The sequence below is a fragment of the Physella acuta genome, unplaced genomic scaffold, assembly GCF_028476545.2.
Source record: "Physella acuta isolate Inbredline_101_S28 unplaced genomic scaffold, ASM2847654v3 ptg001715l, whole genome shotgun sequence".
In the NCBI taxonomy this organism is placed as follows: Eukaryota; Metazoa; Mollusca; class Gastropoda; family Physidae; genus Physella; species Physella acuta.
In genome coordinates this window covers 160,583-185,630 of record NW_026733227.1, presented here as the reverse complement: position 1 = coordinate 185,630, position 25,048 = coordinate 160,583, and the positions used below count along the sequence as shown (strand labels likewise).

The following is a 25,048-nucleotide window of genomic DNA, read 5'->3' as shown; positions in this document are numbered from 1 at the left end:
GGCGCGTCCGCCGACGCCGGGTAGTGTGCGATTTGCTTCGGGCTATCCCGGGACTTTCTTCTAACCCCTCGGTAACGCGCGGGGACGGGTACGCTATATACACCATATTGTGTTCAGTGACGTAGCTAGGATTTTCGGGCCCCTATGCAAAAATTATCAATGGGCCCCTTCGTCACCCGTTTGGCTACAACTGAGTTAAACATGGGCAGCGGAGAAATCGATTGCTACCAGTGTTTCTTCCAGACTTTTTCTCGGGGGGGGGGGGGGGGACGACGACGACGACGACGCACTTGAAATTTCCAGGGGGGGGGGGAACCTGACTAAAATTCCAGGGGGACGGGACACTGTTAAAAGTATATATTTTCTATATAAATTCAATTTTGTTCAGGAGATGGGGGGTAGTCTCTCTTCGGGAGTCGTGGGACGCCTTCCTTCCACCCCCCCCCCCCCCCGAAAAGATGCCTGGAAAAAACACTGATTGCTACTTACGAGGGAAGAGTTTTAAATAATGTAAATTGTTGTATTTTATACGCCCTGATTGTGTATTTATACTGTGCTGTAAAATTATGTACTGCACGGTCTGCACCGTAATGTAAAATATATTGCGTCACATGGCAAAGGTGCGGTCCACATTCGGTAACACCATTTAGTGGTGACACCATGACAAGAAATGTAAAATGTACTGTCAAAAATATGTTAAAATACTAAAAGATTAGTAAGAGAGGGGTGACCTTGTGACCACTAACCAAGCTAATTTTTTTTTTAACTGTATCATAATTTATTTAGATTTGATTTCTTTTTCATGCTTTTAAGTTTGCAAAATTATGAATAAGCTTCTTGAGATCTATTTTAGCTGGCCAAGTTACTGACCCAAAAGTCATATTTACAATTCGTTTCATAACATCATCATAATATGCAAATAATCAGATTTTAAAATCCCATCATAGACATCAAACTCCCCATTATCACCATCGAATGATAAAGAAGTTTTATACGGAAATGGCGTACCCGTCCATATCGTTGCAACCTAGTCGTACATATAAGGGAGAAAAAAGAGAGATGCAGGTTTCTGGGTGGTGATGGTGGGGGGGGGGGGGAGGAGGGAGTTTCCCACTCAGTTTAGGTTTTTAGTGATGCGTGAAAATGTACGGGTGCCGGATGTCGTATCTCACATTCAAATTTTATAGGCTGATTAACTGCATTGCTTACCAAAACTGCGGCAGCGCTTGTGTCTTATTAATACGGGGTGGTCCCTTTATCGATGCCCCCACCCCCACACTCAGCGACTGTGGTGTTTTTAATATGGGGTGGGCCTGTTCGACGCCACCCCCCCCCCCCCCCCACACACACACACACTCAGCGTGTGGTGTATCAATATAAGTGAGCCCTGTACGCCTGTTGTGTTATTAATGTGAGTGGACCCTGTTCGACGCCACCCCACTTTCAGCGCCTGTGGTGTTATTAATACGAGTGGGCCCTATTCGACGCCAAGCCCCCCCCCCCCACACACACACACTGAATGCCACTGCCCTTACACTATGAAAGGACTTGAAGCCTTTTTTGAATTTTTTAATAATTTCTACAGTGGGAAAAAAAACTTGATATCTATTTTCTTTTTGAAATTGTTTATATAAAATAATAGAAGACAACACTATCAACCTAGCGCCCGTTGTATTTCTCCCTCAACGGGCATTTATCTCGTTAAAAAATAAGCCTGGTGTGGATTTAAACTGTCGTTTGTAGCAGGTGCTAATTTGTTTAGGCCATTCTTTTAAATTCTATCTTTGGAATAGTCTCTGTTATATGTTTCATAGATCTAGTAGTTGGATTATTGGTTATAACTTTATAATTTATAAGTTTGTTAAAATAAGGTCATGCAAGTGACATACAATAGCAAATTATCAGAAACATGTATTGTATGGTACACATCGGAATACGACTTGGGTATTTTGTTGACTTGTTGTTTGTATAATGAAACAAGCTAGAGAAAACACACTGGGGTAAAACCTTAGTTTAGCGTCGTAAATTCGGCCAAAACTAGTAATGTGAGGGAGCGTGAATTAATGAATATGTCTTTAAATATGAATATATTTTCGTATATTTTAACAAAATATTATATATAATTGAATAATAGATCATCATTGATGGTTAAATAAATTTAAATACCCTGAAATTAATTTTTATCAACCCTGTTCGAGATGGTATATTAAAATATTTGCTATTAATAATAATCATTAAAAAAGTTTTAAAAAACCCACGTTTTCTGATTGAACTAAAAAGTAGAAAATAAATACTATACATCACAATAATGCAAGCGATCACTCTACTATAAGCGATGAAAAACGTGGGGCGCCGAAGTAAAAGTTATATTACTATTGATTAGATAATACTATTGACTTTTATTAGGGAGCTTGTAGAGAGTCAACAGTATTAGAAACTGTAAGAAAATCACGGCGCCCCACGTTTTTGATCGCTTATAGTAGAGTGATCGCTTGCATTATTGTGATGTATAGTATTTATTTTCTACTTTTTAGTTCAATCAGAAAACGTGGGTTTTTTAAAACTTTTTTAATGATTATTATTTTCTACTTTTTAGTCTTTGTCTGTTTGTTTGCATTAAAATCTTGCTATCGATTTTATCTTTTCACTTTTTTTTTTGGGTAAACGAAGACAACTCGTAAAAAGACAACTCGTAAAAAGACAACTCGTAAAAAGACAACTCGTAAAAAGACAACTCGTAAAAAGACAACTCGTAAAAAACACGTTGTTTGAATACGTTACTGACTAGAACACATAGATTTGAACCCGTGTCGAGTGGGATAGCAATCGTGTGCCCAACCACTCGACCATATCGTCTCCCCCAAACTGGCCTACCTCCTGTAAGTTTAAACTCGGTTCAAGCTAAATTACCTGCCCCTAAGCCTGTGGCGACATGTGATCGTTCGCTTCACTGCGCGCGAGGTACGCGTCGCTGGTTTTTTTTCTAATGGCTAGCAGAGGAGAATTATATATATAGATTATATAGCGGTCTAAAATGCTCAATAAAATGTTTCCATTGATCAATTTAGTAATAATAACAATTGAATATTCAATGGTCATCCAAAAGAAAGCTTCCCTGAAAATTTCAGCGCGCTAGCTATCTGGGAAGTGCCAGAAATTTCGATCGCAAGATTTGATTGGAAAGACAAACAAACAGAGAAAGCAAGTTAAAGAAAACGTGGGAAAAACAGTAGCCATCTTAAGAAAATGTTATTTAGAGTAGGCAGTAGGTTCCCTTTCATTTCTATTAGTATGAAAATGTATTTAAATATGATTGTCTTGTTGTATAGTCGGTCCTACACATTTTTTAGAAAATTTCTGCCCTATAAAAATTGAATTTCCTAACAAACAACTTTATTAATAATTCTAGAAGTATTGTGAGACGCAACTTGTATCCATGTATAAAAATCACGTTTTTTTGTACTAATGTTTATTTGATCATTACTAGATCCATTATTATAGTTTGAGTTTTTCTTATTGTTTAAATGTTCACTATTTTCATTTCAGTTTTTTCTTTTCATCAATTAATGATTCTATCGTAAATTATTTTACTTCTCTTTACCTTAGGAGTCATCCATAAATGACGTCACGCTTTTTTGACGATTTTTACCTCCCCCTCTCCCATCCGTCACACATCGTCACAAAAAGCCAGACCCCCCCCCCCCCTAAAATGACGTCACACTTCAGCCTACAACTTCCCAGAAAATTGCAGTTGAATTTATTTTTAACATCGATATTTTTCCAAAATCTTGTCTGAACTATGACGTGTCGGTCTCATGAAAGGAGGTGAACTGGGAAAAATACCTAGGTGATTGATGGAGAACCTCTATAATGTTATGTTCAATCAAAATAACGATAAATAAGCATTATTATACGTATACCTTGCTCAAAACGAATTATCATAAATGTTGCAAGCCTGCTAGTTTGAGACGTTTTAGCAAAACGGCCTCATCACATATCCCCGTCGAAAAGGCTTGCCACCAAATGCCTGCCGACGAATAAGTCGCGCCTAATGCGGGGCGTTAGGAATACGGCCATTTATAGCATGAGGCCGCGTTAGAGCACCAGTAAGCTATCGCGCTTTCAAAGATGACGTAAATACTTTAATTCCATTTCGCGAAACTGCGCGAAAATTTAGTAATGTTCCATCGTTTGAGGAATTTTTTTTTTCTTGGACTTAATTTGAAATATTATGTTGACTGTCTGGCTCTTAATTTTCGAATATCATTTTTAATGTATCAAGATTCAGAACTATAATTTACTTTAACATAAGTGTCATCTTATCGTTTTTTGTGCTTTTTATAAAGCGCAGAGTAGCTTCAAAATCGGACGGCCATCCTGTTTTCACCAAGCTTCTTTTGGAGCTTAATGGGTAGTCTAGTTCTATACGGTTAGAGCTTAAAGCATTTTTAAAGTGCCGAAAGTCTCAAGACAGCAAGCTTGCAGAAATAACCACGTATGTTTAAATGGACGAGTGATAGATATGTTAGGGCTGTTTAATTGAACACCAACATATGTAATCAAATTGTTTTAGCGTAATCAATTCGGCTGCAGTAGTAATGTGCGGGAGAGGTAACTGATAAATATATTTGTTTAAATAAGTATATTTAAGTCAAATTTTACAAAATATAACAGATAATTGATTAAAAATAACAATCAGTGACCAAAACAATTAAAAATAACATGAAACTAACTTTAAACTAGGTGTTTGAGATAAATATTAGTAGATAAAAACAGCGGCCATCTTTCCAAATAAAATTTAGAGTAGTTTCCCTTTATATAAATGTCTATTCGTATGTATATTGTGTTGACTTTGTTGTTTAATATACATAGTTGTCTTGTTAATAAAAGTAGGACAGAGGGCCATCTTCTTATCTTTAAGGCTATGTATGTATGTACATCCAAGATATCAAAAACTTTTGGGAGGTCCATCATTTATTAAACCCTTTTGTACGGATGAACTTGTCAATTATTATGTCGTCCATATTCTTCTTAAATGACGTTGGACTCAAAATATGGGACGGGGTAAAATATTTTTTTAAAAATGATGAAGAATATATTCGTTTTCGTTAGAAATTGTGATTATGCGTTCGGGTATAGTAGAACTGCGAAATGATATTAAATCAACATCTTGCTTTTAGTGACGATTGGGGGAAAGGGAATTCATCGGGAAAAGTATGACGTCATTTATGGACAGGACCGGCGCTACCTATAAGGCGAATTAGGCTGTCGCCTAGGGCGCTGTCCGTAGTGGGGGGCGCCAAAATGGGTTGGAGAAACAAATTGAAAGTTTGAGGGGGGAGGGGTGCAAATCGTAAGCTTGTCCCCGGGCGCCGGGAAGGGTCGCTATGCCTCTGATAATACGGGGGCATAAAAAAAGGGGGGGCGCTTTTATTAAGTTTTGCATAGGGCGCTAAATAACCTGGCGCCGGCACTGTTTATGGGTGATCCATTTAAGCCTAGTTGTTTATTTTGTCTGTAGATATTGGTCTTATGCCTACACTTTTTCTGAATTAAGATTATTGTGTTTATAAAAATAGTTTTAAATTTTAATTAGTTACATCTGAATACCACATGTTTTTTTTCTTTGCCTTCTGCTTTCATCAGTTTTTTATTTGTTCAGTGTTTACCCATCCCCACCATCCATTATTACAAAAACAAAAAACACCCACTATATAGTGATATCTCCCTCTAGAAAAAAAAACTAGATCAACCTATAGTTCGTAGGAAAATTAGAATCTATCACTTATTCGTCTGTTAAAAAAAAAAAGAAATACGTCATTTTTCTCAACCCCGCCGTTTCATCCCCCACTTAGCACAACGTCACCAAGTTCGCGGCGCGCGTGACGTCATTTGTCATTAGGCTAATGTTAAAGAAAGAGATACCGCGTAATTAAAAAAAAGTCAAATCAGGCACTATGGCGTTGAGACTTTAGCGACGTTTAGTCTGACGAATAGATCTAAATGACTTTAGTACGGTAAATTATATTAGTGTTTAATTTATTACACAGTGGTATGCGGTGCTCCCTCTACTCTACAAATTCACGTGCTTTTAATTTCTGCAACCTGCTGCTCTGAGACGCTCGGCTCTAAAATGCCCGTGACACAGCGGCCTCCGGAAATACATTTAGGCTCCCGGCCCCACCTATAAACTTCGTCTGCTCATTAAGCTCCACGCAAAACTTGTGATTGATATGTGGACATAAGCGGCGCTAGTGGTGGTGTCAACAAGGACCCCTCCCCCTCCCCAAGCTCAGCTCTTAAAGATGCTCCGCACTTCATAAAAGACAAACTTGATGTTCAGACATCGTCGGACTCGGGCGTTTAGCCGACTGCCGTATTCCTAATGCACCGTCCACTGCTAACACTATTTCTATATTAAACTCAAGCCTATACTGAGCTCTGGCTTTTTACATTAGTTATGCCCCCATGTCGCGAAACTTGCTGTTTTGTCCAATTTTACCTGCAAGCCAATAATTGTCGGATTCTTGTCGAATATCGTTGCCAGGAGCTAGTTGGTTTGAGCCTTATTGTCAGAAGTTATTTCATTCCGAGTCAATGTAGTGCGGCCTATTTTCGTCGGTAGGCATTTAGTGGCAGGCCCTTTTTGGCGGGGATGGTGTGCTGAGGTTGTTTAACACCGCTTAGGACAACAGGCTTGCAATAGTTATGATCATTCGTTATGAGCAAAGGTATGCATGAAAACGAACACTTTATGTTCCTCATTTTCATTGAGCACAGCTTTATAGGAGTATTCCATAATTGACGTCACTCACCCCCCCCCCCCCCCCACCCCGATCACCCTTTCATTATAGGTCATGAATTGCAGTCCTACGTAAATTGACGTCACATTAGAATAGCATATGTGACATCGTTTATGGACAACCCCATATTTCTCATTTTGGGTATTTGGTATCAACATTTTGACAACAAAGGTTGTTCAAAATGTGTATTGGAGGTTATGACTTGACATCTACCATAAATGACATCACGACACACTTAAGGAGTGGAGTAACTGGTTTAGAGACGACGTTTTACGCGGGAAAGGGGAGGGGTGAAACGTTATGTATTTGGCCTAATACAAAAATGCTGAAACAATTCTTTTTCGTTCGAATTATGGCTTGACTTCTTAACAGTAATAACAGGCAGGGCAAAAAGGTAATTTTCGACATTACGACTATTTCGTGACGGCGAAAATGGGGGGGGGGGGGAGGTTAAGGTGAAGAGATGTCAAAAAACGTGACGTCGTATATGATTAAATCACTAATTAAAGGGAAAAAGCATGAAAATATGAAATGAAAATAGCAAATAAAACAATAACACAAACAATAACAATCAACTCAAACTAATATTTAAATAAACATTAGATATGTAGTGGTAGCTTTATAAAAATAGGGAGTTTCTTAAAGTATAAAACTTGCATCTCATAATAATAATTCTAGAACTGATGTTTATTTTCATTCAATTAAATTTTTTAAAGGGCAGAATAAAAAAAAAAACACATGCTTTATATTTAAACACAAGACAATCGTATTTTATAGCAAACATCTATACTTTTTCATACAAATAGAAATTAAAGGGAAATGACTCAAAATAATATTTTTTTAAGATGGCCGCTGTTTTTAATAGCAAATTTAGTATCTGGAACATCGTTGTTAAACCTTAATTTTATGACATTTTTATTGATTTAACCCTTAAATGTGGTTTAATATTCAATTATCTTTAGTATTTTAGTAGAATATGCAAAGATATATTCATATTTAAGCCATATTTATTAGTTACCTTATCCCTACATTACTAGTGACGACCGAATTGATTACGCTAAAACGATAGATTACCATCAAATTAAATCTATTCCTATTTTAAAAATACACATGTGCAGTTTGCATAATCTTTTTTTTTTCAGCAAATATTTTTAACTCCGCCTGGATAAGCCTTCAGGAATATCTAGCCGGTCCCAGGCAAAGGAGGAGGGTTAGGTGCATATATTGCATCTCATACTTGTAAAATTCATCTTAATTAAACTTGTTAAACTGAAAAAAAAAATTCTTGTGAATTTTTTTTTTTTTTTTTTTGCTCTTTTGTACAATAATAAAATGTTATAAAATTAAAGAAATAAAAGAATTGAAAAATCACTTCTATCTTGTCTTTTTTAAAATTCGTTTCTGATGAGCGTATTTTATTATAATAACCGAAACACCAAAACATTAGGAAAACACGATTTATTTATTTGTATTGTATTGTTGTTTTCACAAATGAATAAAAAGGAATATTTAAAAAACACGACTTGTTTATTTGTATTGTATTTTTTTAAAGGCATTTGTCTCATGGTGAAACTGATACACTGTTAATTATTCTGTATGATATTTTTGTATTTATGCTATAAATGTACAAACTCTGTGTTTTTTAATTTGACAGTTTTGCCAAAACTGAAAAAAATATTTTACTATAGAGTTGTATGTTATTTAAATTCATAGTAAATCTACCATCCTTCCCAATATTTTGATATAGATCTATGTATCAAGTATGATTTTTTGTATGAGTAAATTTCTGACTTTTAAAAAAAATAATAATGTGGGGTTGTCCATAAATGACGCCACACTCGCAGGGGAGAGGGGGGTCCGCAATTTTGTGACGGTAAGTGACGGAGGGGAGGGGGGCAGAGGCGTAGCGACCCTTCCCGGGGACAAACTTTTCGATTTGCACCCCCCCCCCTCAAACTTTCGATTTGCACCCCCTCAACCTTTCAATTTATTTTTCCAACCCATTTTGGCGCCCCCTAAGGTCGGCGCCCGGGGACATATGTCCCCCCCCCCCCATCGCTACGCTACTGGAGGGGGTAGGTAAAAATCGTTTTTAAAAAGCGTGACGTCATTTATGGATGATCCCTGTAATAAATTTGTATTATTTAGCTGTTCGTTTTACTATTTAAATTCATGCATCACGATTGCATGTTTTTACAATAGTAGTTATATTAGTCTATTTCTGTACAGCCTTCAAAATGCGAAATAACGTATAAAATTTAGTGTCTAACACTATTTTTTTTAAATGGCAACGTGAGTTGTCACACTTTCTCTAACACTCCAAGCCATCCCTCACCAAATTCCACCACCTCCGCCCCACTTTCGGCAGCATTATTAGGGGTCATCCATTAATGACGTCACGCTTTTTTGACGATTTTTACCTCCCCTCCCCTCCGTCACACGTCGTCACAAAAACCCAGACACCCCCCCCCCCTAAAATAACGTCACACCTCAGCCTCTGTCAAAATAGAGTATTTTAATCAACTCCTATTACAATTTATTAAAACAGTTTTCTAAAACGGGAAATAACGTCTAGAATTTGCTTTCTAACATTGCTTTTTTATAATGCAAAAGTGTGACGTCGCACCATCTGAACCCCCTCATCACACACCGTCACAAAATTACGGACCCCCCCCCCCCCTTTGTACAAAGTGTGCATCTCTATTTTTGCAACCAACAAACAAAGCATTTCAGTCAGTCTCTTTGTTGTTTTTATTCATTTGTTAAAACAAAAATACAAAACAAATAAATAAGTCGTGTTTTTTGAATATTCATTTTTATTCATTTATGAAAAACAAAAATACAATACAAATATTAAATTCGTGTTTTCCTAATGTTTTGGTGTGTTTCGGTTATTATAATAAAATACGCTCAACTGGAGGTAAACAAGCAACGGAGAATAAAACACTAAAATACGCTAAAATGGAGTTTTACCTGCCTAATGTTTATTAAATTTTGTGTCATTTAATTTGGATGATTATAGATACCAGTGTCCGATAATGGAATCTTCTGTAAAAAAGGGGTGTTGGGTTGTGAGTAGTATTGTAATCTCGACTAATTTTATGGTTAGAAATTAGGGTTAGGCGTATGGTTGGACCAGGGTTTGGGTTAGGGTTAGGGACAGGGTTAGCATTGACATTAGCCAGCCATGTGTGTATTTAGATAACTACCAGTAAGCTAACACCCCTTTTTTAAAGAAGATTCCATTATCAGACACCGGTGTAAACATTCTCCCAATTCAATTTATGCTTTACTTTTGATTATAGATCAAGCTCTCTCAAATAGAATACTCAAGGCTAGGTGATGTGTAATCTAGTTTATAAATCTAGATTCTAAAATTTCCACTAGATCTAGATCTAGATCTAGATTAGAAACTTGATCTAATCTATTTCTACTTTTTTTAATGGCTGACAACACTGATTTTCAAAAAGCGAGATGTAAAAAAGTTTCTGTCCGAATATAATAGACAACGATGACTTTATCAAAGAAATCAAGATAAATAAGCCTTTAAGGGAATTTCTTACATTGACTCCTGCATATGGAAGATCAAATTATTCTCTGTGTTCGGGTGAGTTAAATTGTTGTTAGATGCATAATGCATTGTTATAATTGCTGGTACTTTTTTATAGTAAAAATAATTAGTAATCATGACCATCATCTTAATTAAAAATGATCAATCTTGAGTTAATTTTGAGATTGGTGGTAAGGGGGCGGGGGGGGGGGGGACGGGACACTAGAGAAGCTTTGACAAAATCATCGCTAGAAGCCCAACATGCCTAAGAACTTCCTCTACTGCCTTACTTTTGTCGTTGGGGACGTGATCATTGGCTTCGACTTTGGATGACACAGGTCGAACCATGCCATTACCAACGTTGTTACATAACTGTGGTAAAATTAGCTTTTGCTGAACTTAATAGTTAAATTAGCCAACCTTAACTCAGCAAACAATTTATGGAGTTGGGACAAGTGTTGGCAAAAACTGGAAAAATATACAGCTACTTCATAAATGTATGAGTCACAGTTTTCCCATTTTTTGTGTGATTCCATTCATAATGTGCTGTAAGGAGCTTGGCACGTTCTTCAACACAAACGGCAAACATCGGTCCTGGTACAGTATATCTGGTGTCACGAAGGTGGAAATCCGCTTGGCCTTTTCTGACAACGAGATCTGCCAGTATCCAGAGAGCAGATCGATCTTTGTCACAAATGCAGTTTCCAATCCGGCCAATGACTTCTTCGATCTGTGGCAAGGGATTCGAGTCAGTCTTAGTTACATCATTGAGCTTACTGAAGTTCGCGCAGAACCGGTAGGTCCCATTCGACTTAGGTACTAAAAGTACAGGAGAAGTCCAGTTACTGTTACTCACTTCAATAATGTTGTGATTCAACATACACTGAATCTCTTGACAGGTAACAGCTAACCTCTTCGGATTAATTTGGTATGGGTGTTGTTTCAGTGAAGCCGAATTGCAGGCTCCAATATCATGTTCACAGAGATTGGTTTCTTTTTTGGAATATTGCCACATACATCTGCAAAATCATGGACAAATTAGCAAGCACTTTAACGTGCTTCTTATTCATGTGTGCAAGCTAACCACTTAAATCGCTCAGAAGACTGGTAACAGTTTGCACTGGTTTCATCATTGGTAGCAGACCTACAGCTGAACTGTGGCAACTGGCTTGTTGTGTTGACTTGGAAACATGCATTTTCTCTTCCACCTGTTATCTGATCACGACACACAGCTGATTAGGAGACTAATCTCAATGGACAAGAGCTAGAGGTTGGGGTGGGCACAGGCATATCTAGGCCTATATGCACAGGCATAGGATGGGTTTTGGGGCACAGGCATATGAGAGTTCTAGTGTAAGGGCAATGTAGGTGTTTCCTAGGGTTGGGTAACACAGATATATATAGACAATGACTCACCACAATGATGACCCAGTCTACTGATGGTGATACTTTGGCCTAGGAGAGTTGGGGTGCACGATCTCATGTAGTGGATGACACTGCAAAGGTGGCCCAATCTACTGCTGTTGATGTTTGGGATATAGGAGACTTGGGCTTATGTAGTGGATGACATACCACAAGGGTTGCCAATCTACTGATGCTGAGGTTTTTATGGCCTAGTTAGACCGCTAGGCTAAACAATCTACCCATGGCTGTTGATGCTTGAGGTCACAGCCTAGGTAGGGGATGACTCGGCTAACAGTTGAGCACTTTACTTTATCTACTTATGGAGATGCTGACTTCAGATGGATTCTGCTAAACGTCACGTTTTATATATTTATGTATAGATAGATATATATTTATATATAGATAGATATATATTTTTATATAGATAAATATATATTTTTATATAGATAGATATATATTTTTATATAGATAGATATATATTTTTATATAGATATATATTTTTATATAGATAGATATATATTTTTATATAGATAGATAGATATTTTTATATAGATAGATATATATTTACATAGAGAGATTAAAGACAGTGAGAGAGCCGGAAAATAAATTGAGGCAGTGGGGGAAGGGCCTTTTTTTCATGTTCTAGCACTGTTCGTTTTTTTTTTTTAAATGTTAGGAATGACATAAGCTTGTCATTTGCAAAAAAATTTATAATATGCATTTCCAACAAAAACTTTCTATACTATCTAAAAAAAAACCAATACTAACCACAAGACAAGGGGTGGCTACAGGGAATTGTTTTTGAATCTGTGATTTAATTTAATTTTCAAACTTTTTTAAATGCCTAGTTTTCAAACGTGAATTTACTAATTTACAATCCCATTAAAATAGCTGGTTGCTCTGAAATCTTTAACTCAAAACACTGAAAGGCAAGCAAAATTTGGGGATTGAGTCTTTGTTCTATTAGTCTAATAATTGCTACATTAATATCTAATAAGTTGAATATGTTATGAAAAACTACTTAATTAATAATGAATTATGACTTCAATCTGAGCAGGATGAATTTGTTTATTGACAGCTGTGTTCTAATGTAATTCGTAATGAATTCTATTAAATAAATTATAGGCCTGAACGTTGGGATATCAAATTATCATCTTCAAACATGATTAAACTGAGAACCAGCTATTTTGTTGATTCTTTTATTTACTATTTTAATTTTTAATGAAGATAGTTACTCCAATTATATTTTCAGATTCTTCTGATAACACATTAACTGAATATGCTCAGAAACTTGAAAAACCTACAGAATCTAAAGATGTTTTGTCAACTGTTGTCAGTTCAAAGAGTAAACATCCTGTATCATTTAATGTTCATTTGTCAAAGAAAAGAATATTGATGCTGGGAAAACTAAAAGCTGGAGAAGGTAAAACGTCTAGGAAATCCTTAAGAGACACAGATAAATTTTGCAGCACCTGTGTATACTCAAATGATAAAATTCAAACAACAGATTGCGAAATGACCTATGGATTATCTTACAAGTCTCCCCCTATCAATTCTTTTGAGGGAATCCCAAATTCTGAAAATACAAAGATGGATAATTTCAAAGACACTGTTGTTATTACCCCACCACCAGAATTTATTCGCTATTCAAAATTTGGAGAAATAGATTTTTCAGACATAGTAAAAAAAGCTGTAATTGAATTACTTGATAGGGGCACAGCTCACATATACCTACTAGCTGACAAAAAAGGAAACTATCAGGAAGCAAGTTTCTACAAATGTTCCTACAAAGCAATTCATGAAAATGGCTTTTTGAAATTCATTCCATCAATTTTTCCTCCATCGAAAGATAAGTCTCTGTTTAAGAATTCGTGTAAGGTAAATTGTGAATCAAAATGTTATGAAGATGCAATTCAAATAAAAGCTGAGTCTTGTTTTATTAACAAGTCAGACAAAATTTTTGAAAACAAAAAATTGCCAATGCAGTTTGAGCCATACAAAACATCATTTGAAAAAGCCGTTACCAATCTTAATAAAGTTCAACCTGACATGTTTTCTTTACCTCAAATGCCTGAAAATAAAAACAGTGATCTTAATTTACCAATTGTAAAACATTTTAGACCGACACATGTTAAAGAGAATGAAAATGCATCTTGTAGAAACAAAGAACAGGAGCTTATTATGCCTTACCATTCCATTCATCAATTGCAACAGAATTCAGATCAATCTCTGTCAGCATTATCTTCTAGCTCATCCTGCAAACAAGAATCAGGTTTGTTATTTGTTTTTGTTTCATTAAGTTTCATCATATTCTGTTAAGTTAATTTACTTAACAAATAAAACATTAAATCTGGGTTCAAAGTTAATAAGTTGTAGTAGTTAATAAAAATAAAAGAATGCATTTAAAAAATTGTGTGGCCTGGTGAGTCCTTGCTCCTCCTTTGACCATTTTACCAGATGTCATTTTCACTATAAATTTAAAACAACCTCAGACTTCCTAAATTGAAAAATACCACATCCTTTTAGGAAATATGAACTGGAAGCTCAAAAATACATTGTCTTGACCAAACAGCTAGGAACCTTCTTGTCATAATGCCTGTTCACTTTAATCAATGTTTATTTTGTTGTTTACTGCTCTCCTTCCATGTTGAATACTGTGGGTGTGCTACAATTTGAACTTGATGGTGTCAGTCTGAAGTATGCAATATCATTTGTTATAGAGTGGGCTTTTTTCTGCTTTAGTAGGGTTTTAAGTTCAGTGCCAGTCAGGTTATGTCAGTTATTTACTAGTACTTCTAGATCCAAAACCTCTTTCTATAGTTTTATACCACTTATTAGGTAGACCCTTACAATAAGACAGAAGCCTGGGAACAAGCAGCTTTTTGGCAGTCAATACATGCTATAACCAGAGTTTCTTCCAGGCATCTCTTCGGAGGGGCGAAGCCCCCCGAAAAATTTTTACCGCCCCCCCCCCCCCGAACGAAATGAAATTTATATAATTTATATAGAAAATATATACTTTTAACAGTGTCCGCCCCCCCCCCGAAGAAAGTTTACCGCCCCCCCCGAAGATTTCAAGTGCCCCCCCGGAGAAAAAAGCCTGGAAGAAACACTGGCTATAACTATGCTGTACAACAATTTGGATGAACTTTTGGGTTGTCACCTGGTCAAAATCTTCCAGCTTATCCCATAGTCATCCATGCAGTCTCACGTGAATGTCTTCATATTGGAGTTAATAATTAAATTCCATAAAGAACAGCAATATTTACATGCTCTTTTTTACTTTCTCGTATATATACGAAGTATAGAGAAAGTATTGTAATCGTGCAAAAAAAAATCGAGATTTTTACAAATCTCAACATTTTACACCTCACTGATACGGAAAAACATAATTTTGCAATCTTGTCCATATGTCTGTGTGTGTGTGTCTGTGTGTGTGTAAATACGATAACTTGAATACCGTTACAGCTAGGTTGATGAAATGTCATATATAAGTATTTTATCAAAATCGTAGATCGGTATCAACTTTTGAGTGATTTCCGATAACCGGAAGTGGTACTTTTTTACTTTGAATTTTTCAAAAGCCTATAACTTGAGTACTATTTCAGATAGATAAATGAAATTTCACACGTAAGTAAAAGATCTAATCCTCTACCTTCTATCAAATTTTGAGTAATTCCCGTTGACCGGAATTTGTAATTTACGCTATTTCCGATTTCTCAAAAAACGTCTGTAAATTTATTAAGTACTAATAATATTCCGCACTATTATGCACATTTTGTTTTGGTGTTCGCTTGGTGCACAATTCTTTTTTCTATGAGATTCTATTCTATTTTTAAAAGTTTAAGTATTTAAAATGGATTAAAAATCATAACTACATCCCAAGTTCCCATCCCCTGTTGTTTTATATAAGAATATTCGAGAAACTCCCGGTTTATTTTTCTTTAAAATTTGACATGATATTCTGATAAAAAGGGAGTTTTTTATTAGTTAATATTTTTTTTTTAAATTGCTAAGTTTTCTTTCAAACACCTTTTTTTTTTTTTAAATTAGTCTGATAAAAATCTGTGCAAGATCTGTTGGTAAGATGCATAAATCTATTTCAAAAGTGATTTGTGTAATTACAACAATGCTGAGGAAATTAAAGTAAAAAGTGGCAGATAAAATTTCCAAAAAACTAATATACTACCATACTGTTAACAATTATGACACTCAGAGTGTCATAATTGTTAACAGTATGGTAGTTATGCTAACTGTGCTATATAGCTAGTTTTGTTAACCGATACATGGGCAGGACAAAATGTTGTGATAATTAATAGTAAGGCCTATAGTTTAATGTTCTACTGCCATGCACAAGGGTTTGCTGACTGCAACTTATGGTAGCCAGTAGCGTACGCAGTGGGGGAGCCGCCGCTCTCCCTATGACCATTTTAAGGATAGTGGCACCTTTTTTGGAGAATAATCAGAGCCGGCGTTAAGGGTACGCGGGGCCTATGGCCAACCATCCGCGCGGGGCCTTATATTTTTTTCATTGGTGTATAATTAAAACATGTATAGTGAGGCGTTTTTTTTTTTCTTCTTCTCAACGCGAATTAATATTTATAACGATATATATGGTGTTTTTAAGCTGCTTATCAATGTCGTTTTAACATTAAGACAGTAGCGTACGCAGGGGGGGGGAGCAGGGGGAGCGGCCGCTCCCCCTCTGGCCATTTTCAGCAAAGTGGCGCCTTTTTGGAACCTTTTTAAACTCCACGTTTTAAACAATATTTGTTAAAAAATATTTTTGGTCGGCACATCTATGTAAATCACAAGATTTCTTTTCATGCAGCAATTAAGCATTATTGTACTAGTCTAGTAGTGTCTAAGTTTACAATACGTATTAACAGCTGCATCAGTTCTAAAAATAACCATTACGATGCATTGCAATGTTTAAAAAACCTCTACGGTAGTACCACTTGGCAAGAGGGGTGTTAAGTTTAAGGCAACTGTATAATGTATTTGCTTACGAATAATTGAATTAGAAAATGTTATACATAAAACTTCACACATAATTACTTTATATATGCAGTTTGAATCGTGTGATTAATTTTTAAAAAAAAATTACAATACAGAAACAAATACAACTGATGTGGCACCTCTATTTAAATTTACTTATGAGCAAACTGCATAGTGGTTGGTTATCTCCCCCCCCCCCCCCCCCCCCCCCCCCCGGGGCCCCTTCAAGCGCGGGGCCTGGGCGACCGCCCCGTTTGCCACCCCCTAACGCCGGCTCTGAGAATAATTAAATAACATTTTTTAAAAGTTACTCAAAACACAACAAAAAAATCAACAACAGCAAACACAAACTAAAACTATGAATCAAAGGATTCAAAACTGTCATGTTATGTAATCTAAATATCACATTTTAATAACTCATCGCAAATATATGTACAGCCTACTTCTTGGCTTACTTATCGGCGTCTAGCTCAGCGCCAGGCATGTGCGAGGTGCTTTTTTGCCACATTGTCTGTCCACTTAAGCACATGTACATCTGTGGTTTGTGTTATCTCTGGTGTATATAGAACGTCAACCACATACAGATCGATCTTAACTCACAATTCTAGTTTTTGCTTGAGTTGTTAGGCTAAATTCAGCCATCCTTTTATCTTTTGGTTATTGTACTTATTGTACGTATGTAGTACTTACTGAACATATAATTTAATATCTTTTGAAGTTTTGTTAAGTTTGACAAATTCATTTTACTCACAATTATTAATGTGTAAAAGAGTAAACAAAACCACATGACAGTCAATAAAAAAATGTTCAGATCAACTAAAATCATCTTATACTCTATTAAAATTTTGCTGTGAGGTATTTTGTCTGAGATATTTTGTCTAAGATCAATTGTCCAAGGTATCATTTGTCCTGATATATTTTGTCCTGGTATCTTTTGTCCGTGAGATAATTTGTCCTTAAGATCATTTGTCCTGAGATCATTTGTCCGTAAGATATTTTTTTCTGAGATATTTTGTCTGTGATCATTTGTCCTGAGATCATTTGACCTGTCACCATATATATATATATATATATATATATATATATATATATATATATATATATATATATATATATATATATATATATATATATATATACATATACATATACATATACATATACATATACATATACATATACATATACATATACATATACATATACATATATGGCACCTTTTTCTCGATTCACAGCGATGGCATCCCTTTAGGTGCATACAATTGCTAAAAAAAAAACACTTTTTATTTTCAGTTTATAATTAATTAACGTTAACTAGCTTTTCAAGAACCAATTGACAATCTTGATGCCCCCCAACAACAAGCAGTTAAATTTAATAACCATGACTGATGACAATGACTACGCAGTGCATGCAATAACAGCTTAACTACTGGTTGACTAGTGTGAATTTGTTGAAATTACTTAAAACATTGATAATGGAATATGAGTAAACTAAAATATATGTATATAAAAAAATAATTAAAAACCATTTAAAAAGAAGCAACAAGAGCACACATGAATCAGGCTCGATGAGTCGTGCTAAAAGCAGATGGAAGCGTAAAGCTCAAAGCTAATACATAGTTCCTTGTTTATTCCCTTTAACTTTGTATGTACTGTGTGTCATGTAGACAGTCTAGCAATTATGAGATTGACCGAGAAGTCAGCTTACATAACTAGGAGATAGTCAGGGGGTTGAGAAAGGAATGCATGCAGGTTGTTGGTGTGTGTCTAATACAAGATGACGGTATCAATAGTATAAAAGGGTTTTACTGTCACAAGTATTTGTATAGCTATTTCATAAACAGTACAATAAATGATTTAAATGATTACTGTGTATGACACATGGGTCAAATATATATTTGAAGAAAGTGTAATTTCCCAATTTTGAGCACATGTTGCTTTCCTTTGCTGAAAATCCAGCTACACCCTTTTTCACATGCAGAGTTTAGAGAAGCTGACTTTGATATCATATTATGTGACCTAGATGCAGGTTTGAAAGTAAAAGGGTATTATATCTTTTTATTACTTTACTTAACAAATATACAGGTTATAAACCATCTTAATAAAATTATGAATCTCAGGATCAAGACCAAAAATCTTTCAAGGCAACAGAGAAATAAGTCTTTCACTTGATGTCCCTCTTTATCATTGGACAAAGTATGATGTTAACAACTGGCTAACAGAAAATGGATTTGACAAATTTGTTAAAGAGTAAGTACCAGTAATAAAGAAATTTCTTATCGCTAACATCCAGTGGCGTCGTTCGTTCGGGTGTCACCTGGTGCGGCACTTCTTGGTGACACCCCCTACCCCCACAAGAAACAATATATATATATATGTGTGTGTGTGTTTGTGTCGGCCTACATAGGCCTATAATTTAAAAATATGCCGCATACGCTTACATGTATGTTTATATGCTTTTTTGCCTTGGTGTCGACCCCCTAAATGGTGTCACCCTGTGCGGTCCACACCCCTCGCTATGCCTCTGCCAACATGTATAACATAACAACATATCTCTCTCTCTCTCTCTCTCACTCTCTCCAGCCGATCAAACACTATTTTCTATGTTAGACTCAATGAAATTATCCATGGTAGAGTTAATGATAACTACCGCTCTCTTAAATATTTTTCTTGAGAAACTCAATGATTCAGCATTATTAGTTGTAAAGAGAGAGAGTTTATCAAAACGGAAAAAATTCAATTCGTTTAATTAACAGAGTGTTAAGCGTAATAATTATTTCTTAATTTCTCAGCGATTGATATAATTGTTCAGGGACAGTTAAACTATTTTTAAAAATATAGAACCTCTATCTTTTTTTTTTAATTAAAACAGGCTATTCAATTATACTATTTGAAAAAAATTTAATAATTAATAAATACTAAAACATAGGGCAGAAACAGAAAACTAAGTTGAATCTCATGTATTGTATAATTCTAATATACCTAACTACACACACTTCAGTTCAGAGACAGGTTGGTAGGTAGGCAGGGAGTTAGGTATGTTGGTAGGTGGGCCTAGGTAGGAAGACGCTTCACTCGGTATAGTTAGCGATTATAGTAGCCCATCATATTCATAGTGTTTCGCAATTTTTAAAACGAACGAAGGTACCATAGTACTCACGGGAGAGCCCGAGGAACTAAATCGAACCCCGCCTAGCGCCACCTATTCGAAATTTTTTCCCCCGCAGAAACCTCAAACGTTTTCGCCCGCGTCTCCCAAATATAGTAGCTTTTCACTTCATTGTATCGATAATAAAAAGGGCTCGTATAGTAATAAGCTTGGTACCATTAAAAAGTAGATTTTAAGCCCTCTAATTATGTGTAATTTTTATAGTTGTTGATATTGCTCAAAATATCACATTTACCAATTGAAAACTATCACCGAGATTTTTCAACGGCAGTCAAGTAACGGATTTTGACCCCTCTCTCATTCAACTCGCTGGCCTTTTTGTCGTTCAATGTGTTTCTTTACAAATACCAGTAAAATGTGCCTTTACTGGGATACTAAACAAAAAAAAAAACGCATAATACTATCAGTAGCTTGTTAAGGACGATTATCCTCCCCCCCCCCCCCCCCATGAAAGCCGTTCGAGACGACAATGAAAAGATCAAGCATAACAAATAATTACCTCCCCTTAGTTTCAAATTGTTTAAAAACTGATTTATCTGCCCCAAATAGCCGTCATTTTTATTATAAACATTCGGGGTGAACCACAGCTCACCTGACAGGTGGGGATAGGGGTGGTTGCGATATTCCTAGAAAGCGGGGTAGGAACGGCTAATCTACATGGTGTCTTGTATGGTTCCCATGAAGATAATTAGATATAGAGATGCTGCAAGGGGTGTGCATGTCTATATTTTTCATTCACTTATCAATAATATTGTACACATGTTAAGGGATGTTGATAATACTGATATTATGATACTAGATAAATGACCCGTTGAGGGAGAGACACAACGGGCGCTTGGTTGATAGTGTTGTCTTTTGTCGAAACCGAAACCAAAACCAAACACCCATATCAACCTAAATTTTAACCCGAAACAACAATTTTTTTTTTTATTAAAAACGGATTTTTATCCAGAATCGTAACCGGATCCGGAATTTTAACTTTAAATAAAACACCTAATAGCCCTAAACTTTTTGATAAATTAATGGTAGATAATTAAATTAGGTGTTAATTTTTTTTGCCTCTATTATCATTGAGTTCATAATTATTTTGTATCGTTTTCGGTATTGGATTCTTAATTATATTTTTATTCAACAATCAGTGACACCATTCTATATTATGTATAAACGCTAAATGACTAAATGTAGACATTACCACAATACTTAATCTGGTAACCTTGATCTATAGTAGTTACTGCACATTCATATTAAATATAGTCGTAGTCATCCCCCTTAAGCCTTGCACCTAAGCTCAAACTTAACAAAAGTCGCATTCAGAGTTTCTTTCAACTTTCACACATCTCTTCTGTCTGTGGGGGGGAGGGAGGGGGAGAAGAACGTCTACCGCCCCCTAGAACGAAATAGAATTTATATAGAGAATAAATACTTTTACCAGTTATATGTATGCCTATAACAAGTACGTTTCAAAACACACGTATGATCAGAAGAGTGCAGGGGTTCACAAAAAATAAATTATGACACCTACAGTAGATCTGAATACATAGAAATAAAGGATAATCATAGCTGTTAACAGGTAAAGAGTGTTTGTGTCTGTGATTAATTTATATGCGATCCAATGGTGGCTGGAACAGTACTAGGGTGACATAAAGAAATTTTTGTTGTTGAAATAATTATTAGTCTCTAGAACCAGTAGTGCATTTAAAAGTAAGAACATTTATTTAGAATGCCTCAGTCGATGTATCTGTATGTTATAAATATGTATTTATACATAGCTGGTTCAACAACTTTTGCGATATGTTAGGGCTAAACCACAATACACTTGCTTATTAAATACAACTACCCAGTATAAATAGATAACCATGCTAGTCTTGCATTCTCACCCTTAGTGTCTTAACAGTCGTTCTTCACAACTATAACCTGAAAATATATAATCAATAACCACAATAGTCGCCATAAACGGTCAACATAATTTAGAAAACGTAACAAGTTTTTTTTTTTCGTAGACTAGGGCTATATTCTTTTAAAGGAATCTAATAACGGTTTATTTCCAATCTGACTGCAAAGTGTAAATGCATCTGCACTCGTGCACTGATCATAAATATATATTGACATTGTTACAACTGTAGTAAAGATCTCGCTCCCCCTCCCCTCCCATTCCAGGTAAGTTTTGGAGGCATTAACATAACATATAGTTAAAATTGAAATAAAAGAACACACTAAAAAAATCGATTACTTTGGTAATGTAAAGTATTTCAAGCTACACTTCATGTACTATTTAGTTTAAAATCATCGCTAAAACCCAACCCATCCATGAACTTTGCGGGGTTTTATACTTTAAACTATACCCATATAGTGTTGACACTGGCGACGAAGTGTACGTTCACGTGACCTTTTACATTTAACAGAAAAAAATATTCAGCTATTCCAAAAAGGTTAGAAAAATATGTTGCAATTAATTTTCAAAGTACCCTCTGTCACAAAAGACAAAAATATTTGAACTAAGCAATCAGAAAAAAATTAGACTCCGATACAAAGTGAAGTGGGGTTTAGCTCATCGGGCGAAGCTGAAAATTACGTGGAAGTCTAATCATTGAACGGCGTTATGGCTTTAATAATATAAATATACTGAAGAAAAAACTATAAAAATTAGACTCACAAACTTGTTTATTTATATTACTGAACTATCAAGCCTCTAAAACTTGCTAACATCAATTTAGAAAAGCGTGGTAGTGCGTTGTTAACGAAGAAAACGGCCATTTTCTTCTACCTGACCTAGAGCTATTTTAGTGATCGCTATAGTATGTTTTGTCGAGCTCGGCCTTTTTTGACCATGCTCAGAAATGATAAACAAAATAAGTGTTTTAACAGAAAAAAAGGATCACCTTTCTGAATATGCTAATAAAAAATGTATATGATAATAGAATCACATGGTAATTTACAAATTTCTTAGTTTTTTTTACTATTTAAAATATTTAGTCTATTATGCATTTTATTTGTTTTCAATTGGTAAATGAGATATATTGTTCAGTATCAACAACTATAAAAATTACACATAATTAGAGTGCTTAAGTTCTACTTGTTAATGCTACCAAGCTTATTACTATACGGGCCCTTTTTATTATCGAAACTATGAAGTGAAAAGCTACTATATTTGGGCGACGCGGGCGAAAAATCCGTTTTTTTACAGCAGTTTGACATACCTAATAAATTTTAGTTACATTTTTTAAAAATTAAATTTGTTTTGGTACCATCGATTACACTCATTTTCATTTTTTTTTATTGAAGATAAGCCGTTGAAAAGACGTTTTAAATTATTTTATCAATTCAAATAATTTGCAATGTTTTTTTTTTCTGTTATATGCTTTTTAAAATTAAAGCTTGCAGAGTGTCGTAATCTAAACTGTAAATATTTATTTGTTAGTTTAAATTTGTGTGACCAAATTTTCACTAATGAATTTGTCAAGTTTTCATTAAGACTAATTATTTATTATCTTATATTTCAGATTTTCTGACTTAGATGGTCCATGTTTGGTCGAACTTATACATTGCTTTAATGCAGACTCTGAAGTTATTCAACATCATCTTAAAACATTAGGTTTCACTTTTCACGAAAGTCTAATGTTGTCTTCTCATTTAAGATTATTGGCAAACCATAATGGAATATTTTGAAGTTTCTTATATTTGATTTTATGGTTGAATTTAAAAAAGTTAATTTAGTGTTTGCTGATTAAAAAAAAATAAAACAGTTACAGAGGTTTAATTGTGGTAGTAGGGTATGTAATTGTTGTGTTACGTATATTTAAATATTACGTACATCTGCCAAGCAGTCAAAGAGAGCATAATATATATATATATACTCTCGTACCCGTCCCCCGCGCGTTGCCGCGGGGATAGAAGAAGTATGACGAAATGTATTAGAAAGATTTCAACAACGCGTTACCAATCATATGTTCTTAGACGCGTGACCATGTAAACAAAGCCTGCGCTTAAATCATAAATATTGGGACACATGTTTACCTACACTACCGCATGTAAACATTGAGTGTACATTAATCACTCACCGAAATAATATGTTAGAATACACTTCGGTGACCGCCCATGTGTCAGAGACGTACAGGGCGTTCTCAGACCCCCCCCCCCCCCCGATTACACTACCGCATAGGCGCGGCGTACGACCCATGGCTCCTTAAAAGTAATAGGCGCCATCGTGCCAAATAGCATCCTGTTAATAATGATGCAGATTTCATCATTCATGCTATTTGGCACGATGGCGCCTATTACTTTTAAGGAGCCAGTGGTCGTACGCCGCGCCTATGCGGTAGTGTAATCGGGGGGTGGGGGCCCTGAGAGCGCCCCTGTACGTCTCTGACACATGGGCGGTCACCGAAGTGTGTTCTAACATATTATTTCGGTGAGTGATTAATGTACACTCAAAGTTTTCATGCGGTAGTGTAGGTAAACCAGTGTCCCGATATTTATGATCCACGCGCAGGCATTGTTTACATTTAAATAACTCACTTTTAGAAAAGACGGTCACGCGTCTTAGAACATATTATTGGTAACGCGTTGCTGAAATCCTAATAGATTTCGTCAAACTTACTTCTACTTCTATCCCCGCGGCAACGCGCGGGGGACGGGTACGCTAGTATATATATATATATATATATATATATATATATATATATATATGGAGACTTCCTGATACCAGTCACAAACGCCCTGCGTTATCCTGTTAGTTTTAAAGAACACTATAATATTGACAAGGCGGCACCCGTCTTTCGATTGATTAAACCGAGCCTGAAGCCGTACGCGGCGCCCAGTAGCGTGGGGAGGGGGGGGGGGGGAGGGGAGCAATAGCTCCCCCTTCGACCATCTTAAGGATAAGGGCGCCTTTTTCTGAGAATAATTAAATAACATTTTAAACAAGTTCCGTAAAACAAAAACAAAAAATCAACAACAAAGCAAACACAAACTGAAGCCATGAATAATGAATCAAAGAATTCAAAACTTATATTATGTACTCTAGGTATCACATTTTTATTAAATCATCGCAAGTATATGTACAGCCTAATTATCGGCGCCTAACTCAGCGCTAGGCATGTGCGAGTCGCTTTTTTGCCACATTGT

At 35.7% G+C, this 25,048-nt stretch overlaps 2 protein-coding genes across 3 annotated transcripts in view; one reads left to right on the top strand and one right to left on the bottom strand.

Moving 5' to 3' along the window:
- LOC131930089 (sialin) overlaps positions 1–4,036 on the bottom strand; it is a 45,450-nt gene extending 41,414 nt beyond the window's left edge. The window contains exon 1 of the mRNA XM_059286449.1: positions 3,921–4,036. The gene's annotated coding sequence lies outside the window, so the exon portion shown is untranslated. The remainder of the gene's footprint in view (positions 1–3,920) is intronic.
- LOC131930092 (uncharacterized) lies at positions 1,767–23,681 on the top strand. Of its 2 annotated transcripts, XM_059286452.1 has the most exons (6): positions 1,767–2,000; positions 7,946–8,018; positions 10,109–10,410; positions 13,010–14,029; positions 18,876–19,005; positions 23,425–23,681. In XM_059286452.1, the coding sequence occupies exons 4-6, from the start codon at positions 13,153–13,155 to the stop codon at positions 23,588–23,590; spliced, it is 1,173 nt and encodes a 390-aa protein (XP_059142435.1). In that variant the 5' UTR covers positions 1,767–2,000; positions 7,946–8,018; positions 10,109–10,410; positions 13,010–13,152; the 3' UTR covers positions 23,591–23,681. The 2 variants fall into 2 exon arrangements, with proteins under 2 accessions (XP_059142435.1, XP_059142434.1); XM_059286451.1 differs by lacking the exon at positions 7,946–8,018.
- Positions 23,682–25,048: the final 1,367 nt, after the last annotated feature.

Excerpts from the sequence above, each read along its gene's own strand:
- LOC131930092 (XM_059286451.1), top strand. The coding sequence starts at position 13,153 with ATGCTGGGAAAACTAAAAGCTGGAGAAGGTAAAACGTCTAGGAAATCC. Across the intron at positions 14,030-18,875 it reads ATCCTGCAAACAAGAATCAG|GATCAAGACCAAAAATCTTT; the intron begins GTTTGTTATTTG and ends TATGAATCTCAG. Across the intron at positions 19,006-23,424 it reads TTTGACAAATTTGTTAAAGA|ATTTTCTGACTTAGATGGTC; the intron begins GTAAGTACCAGT and ends CTTATATTTCAG.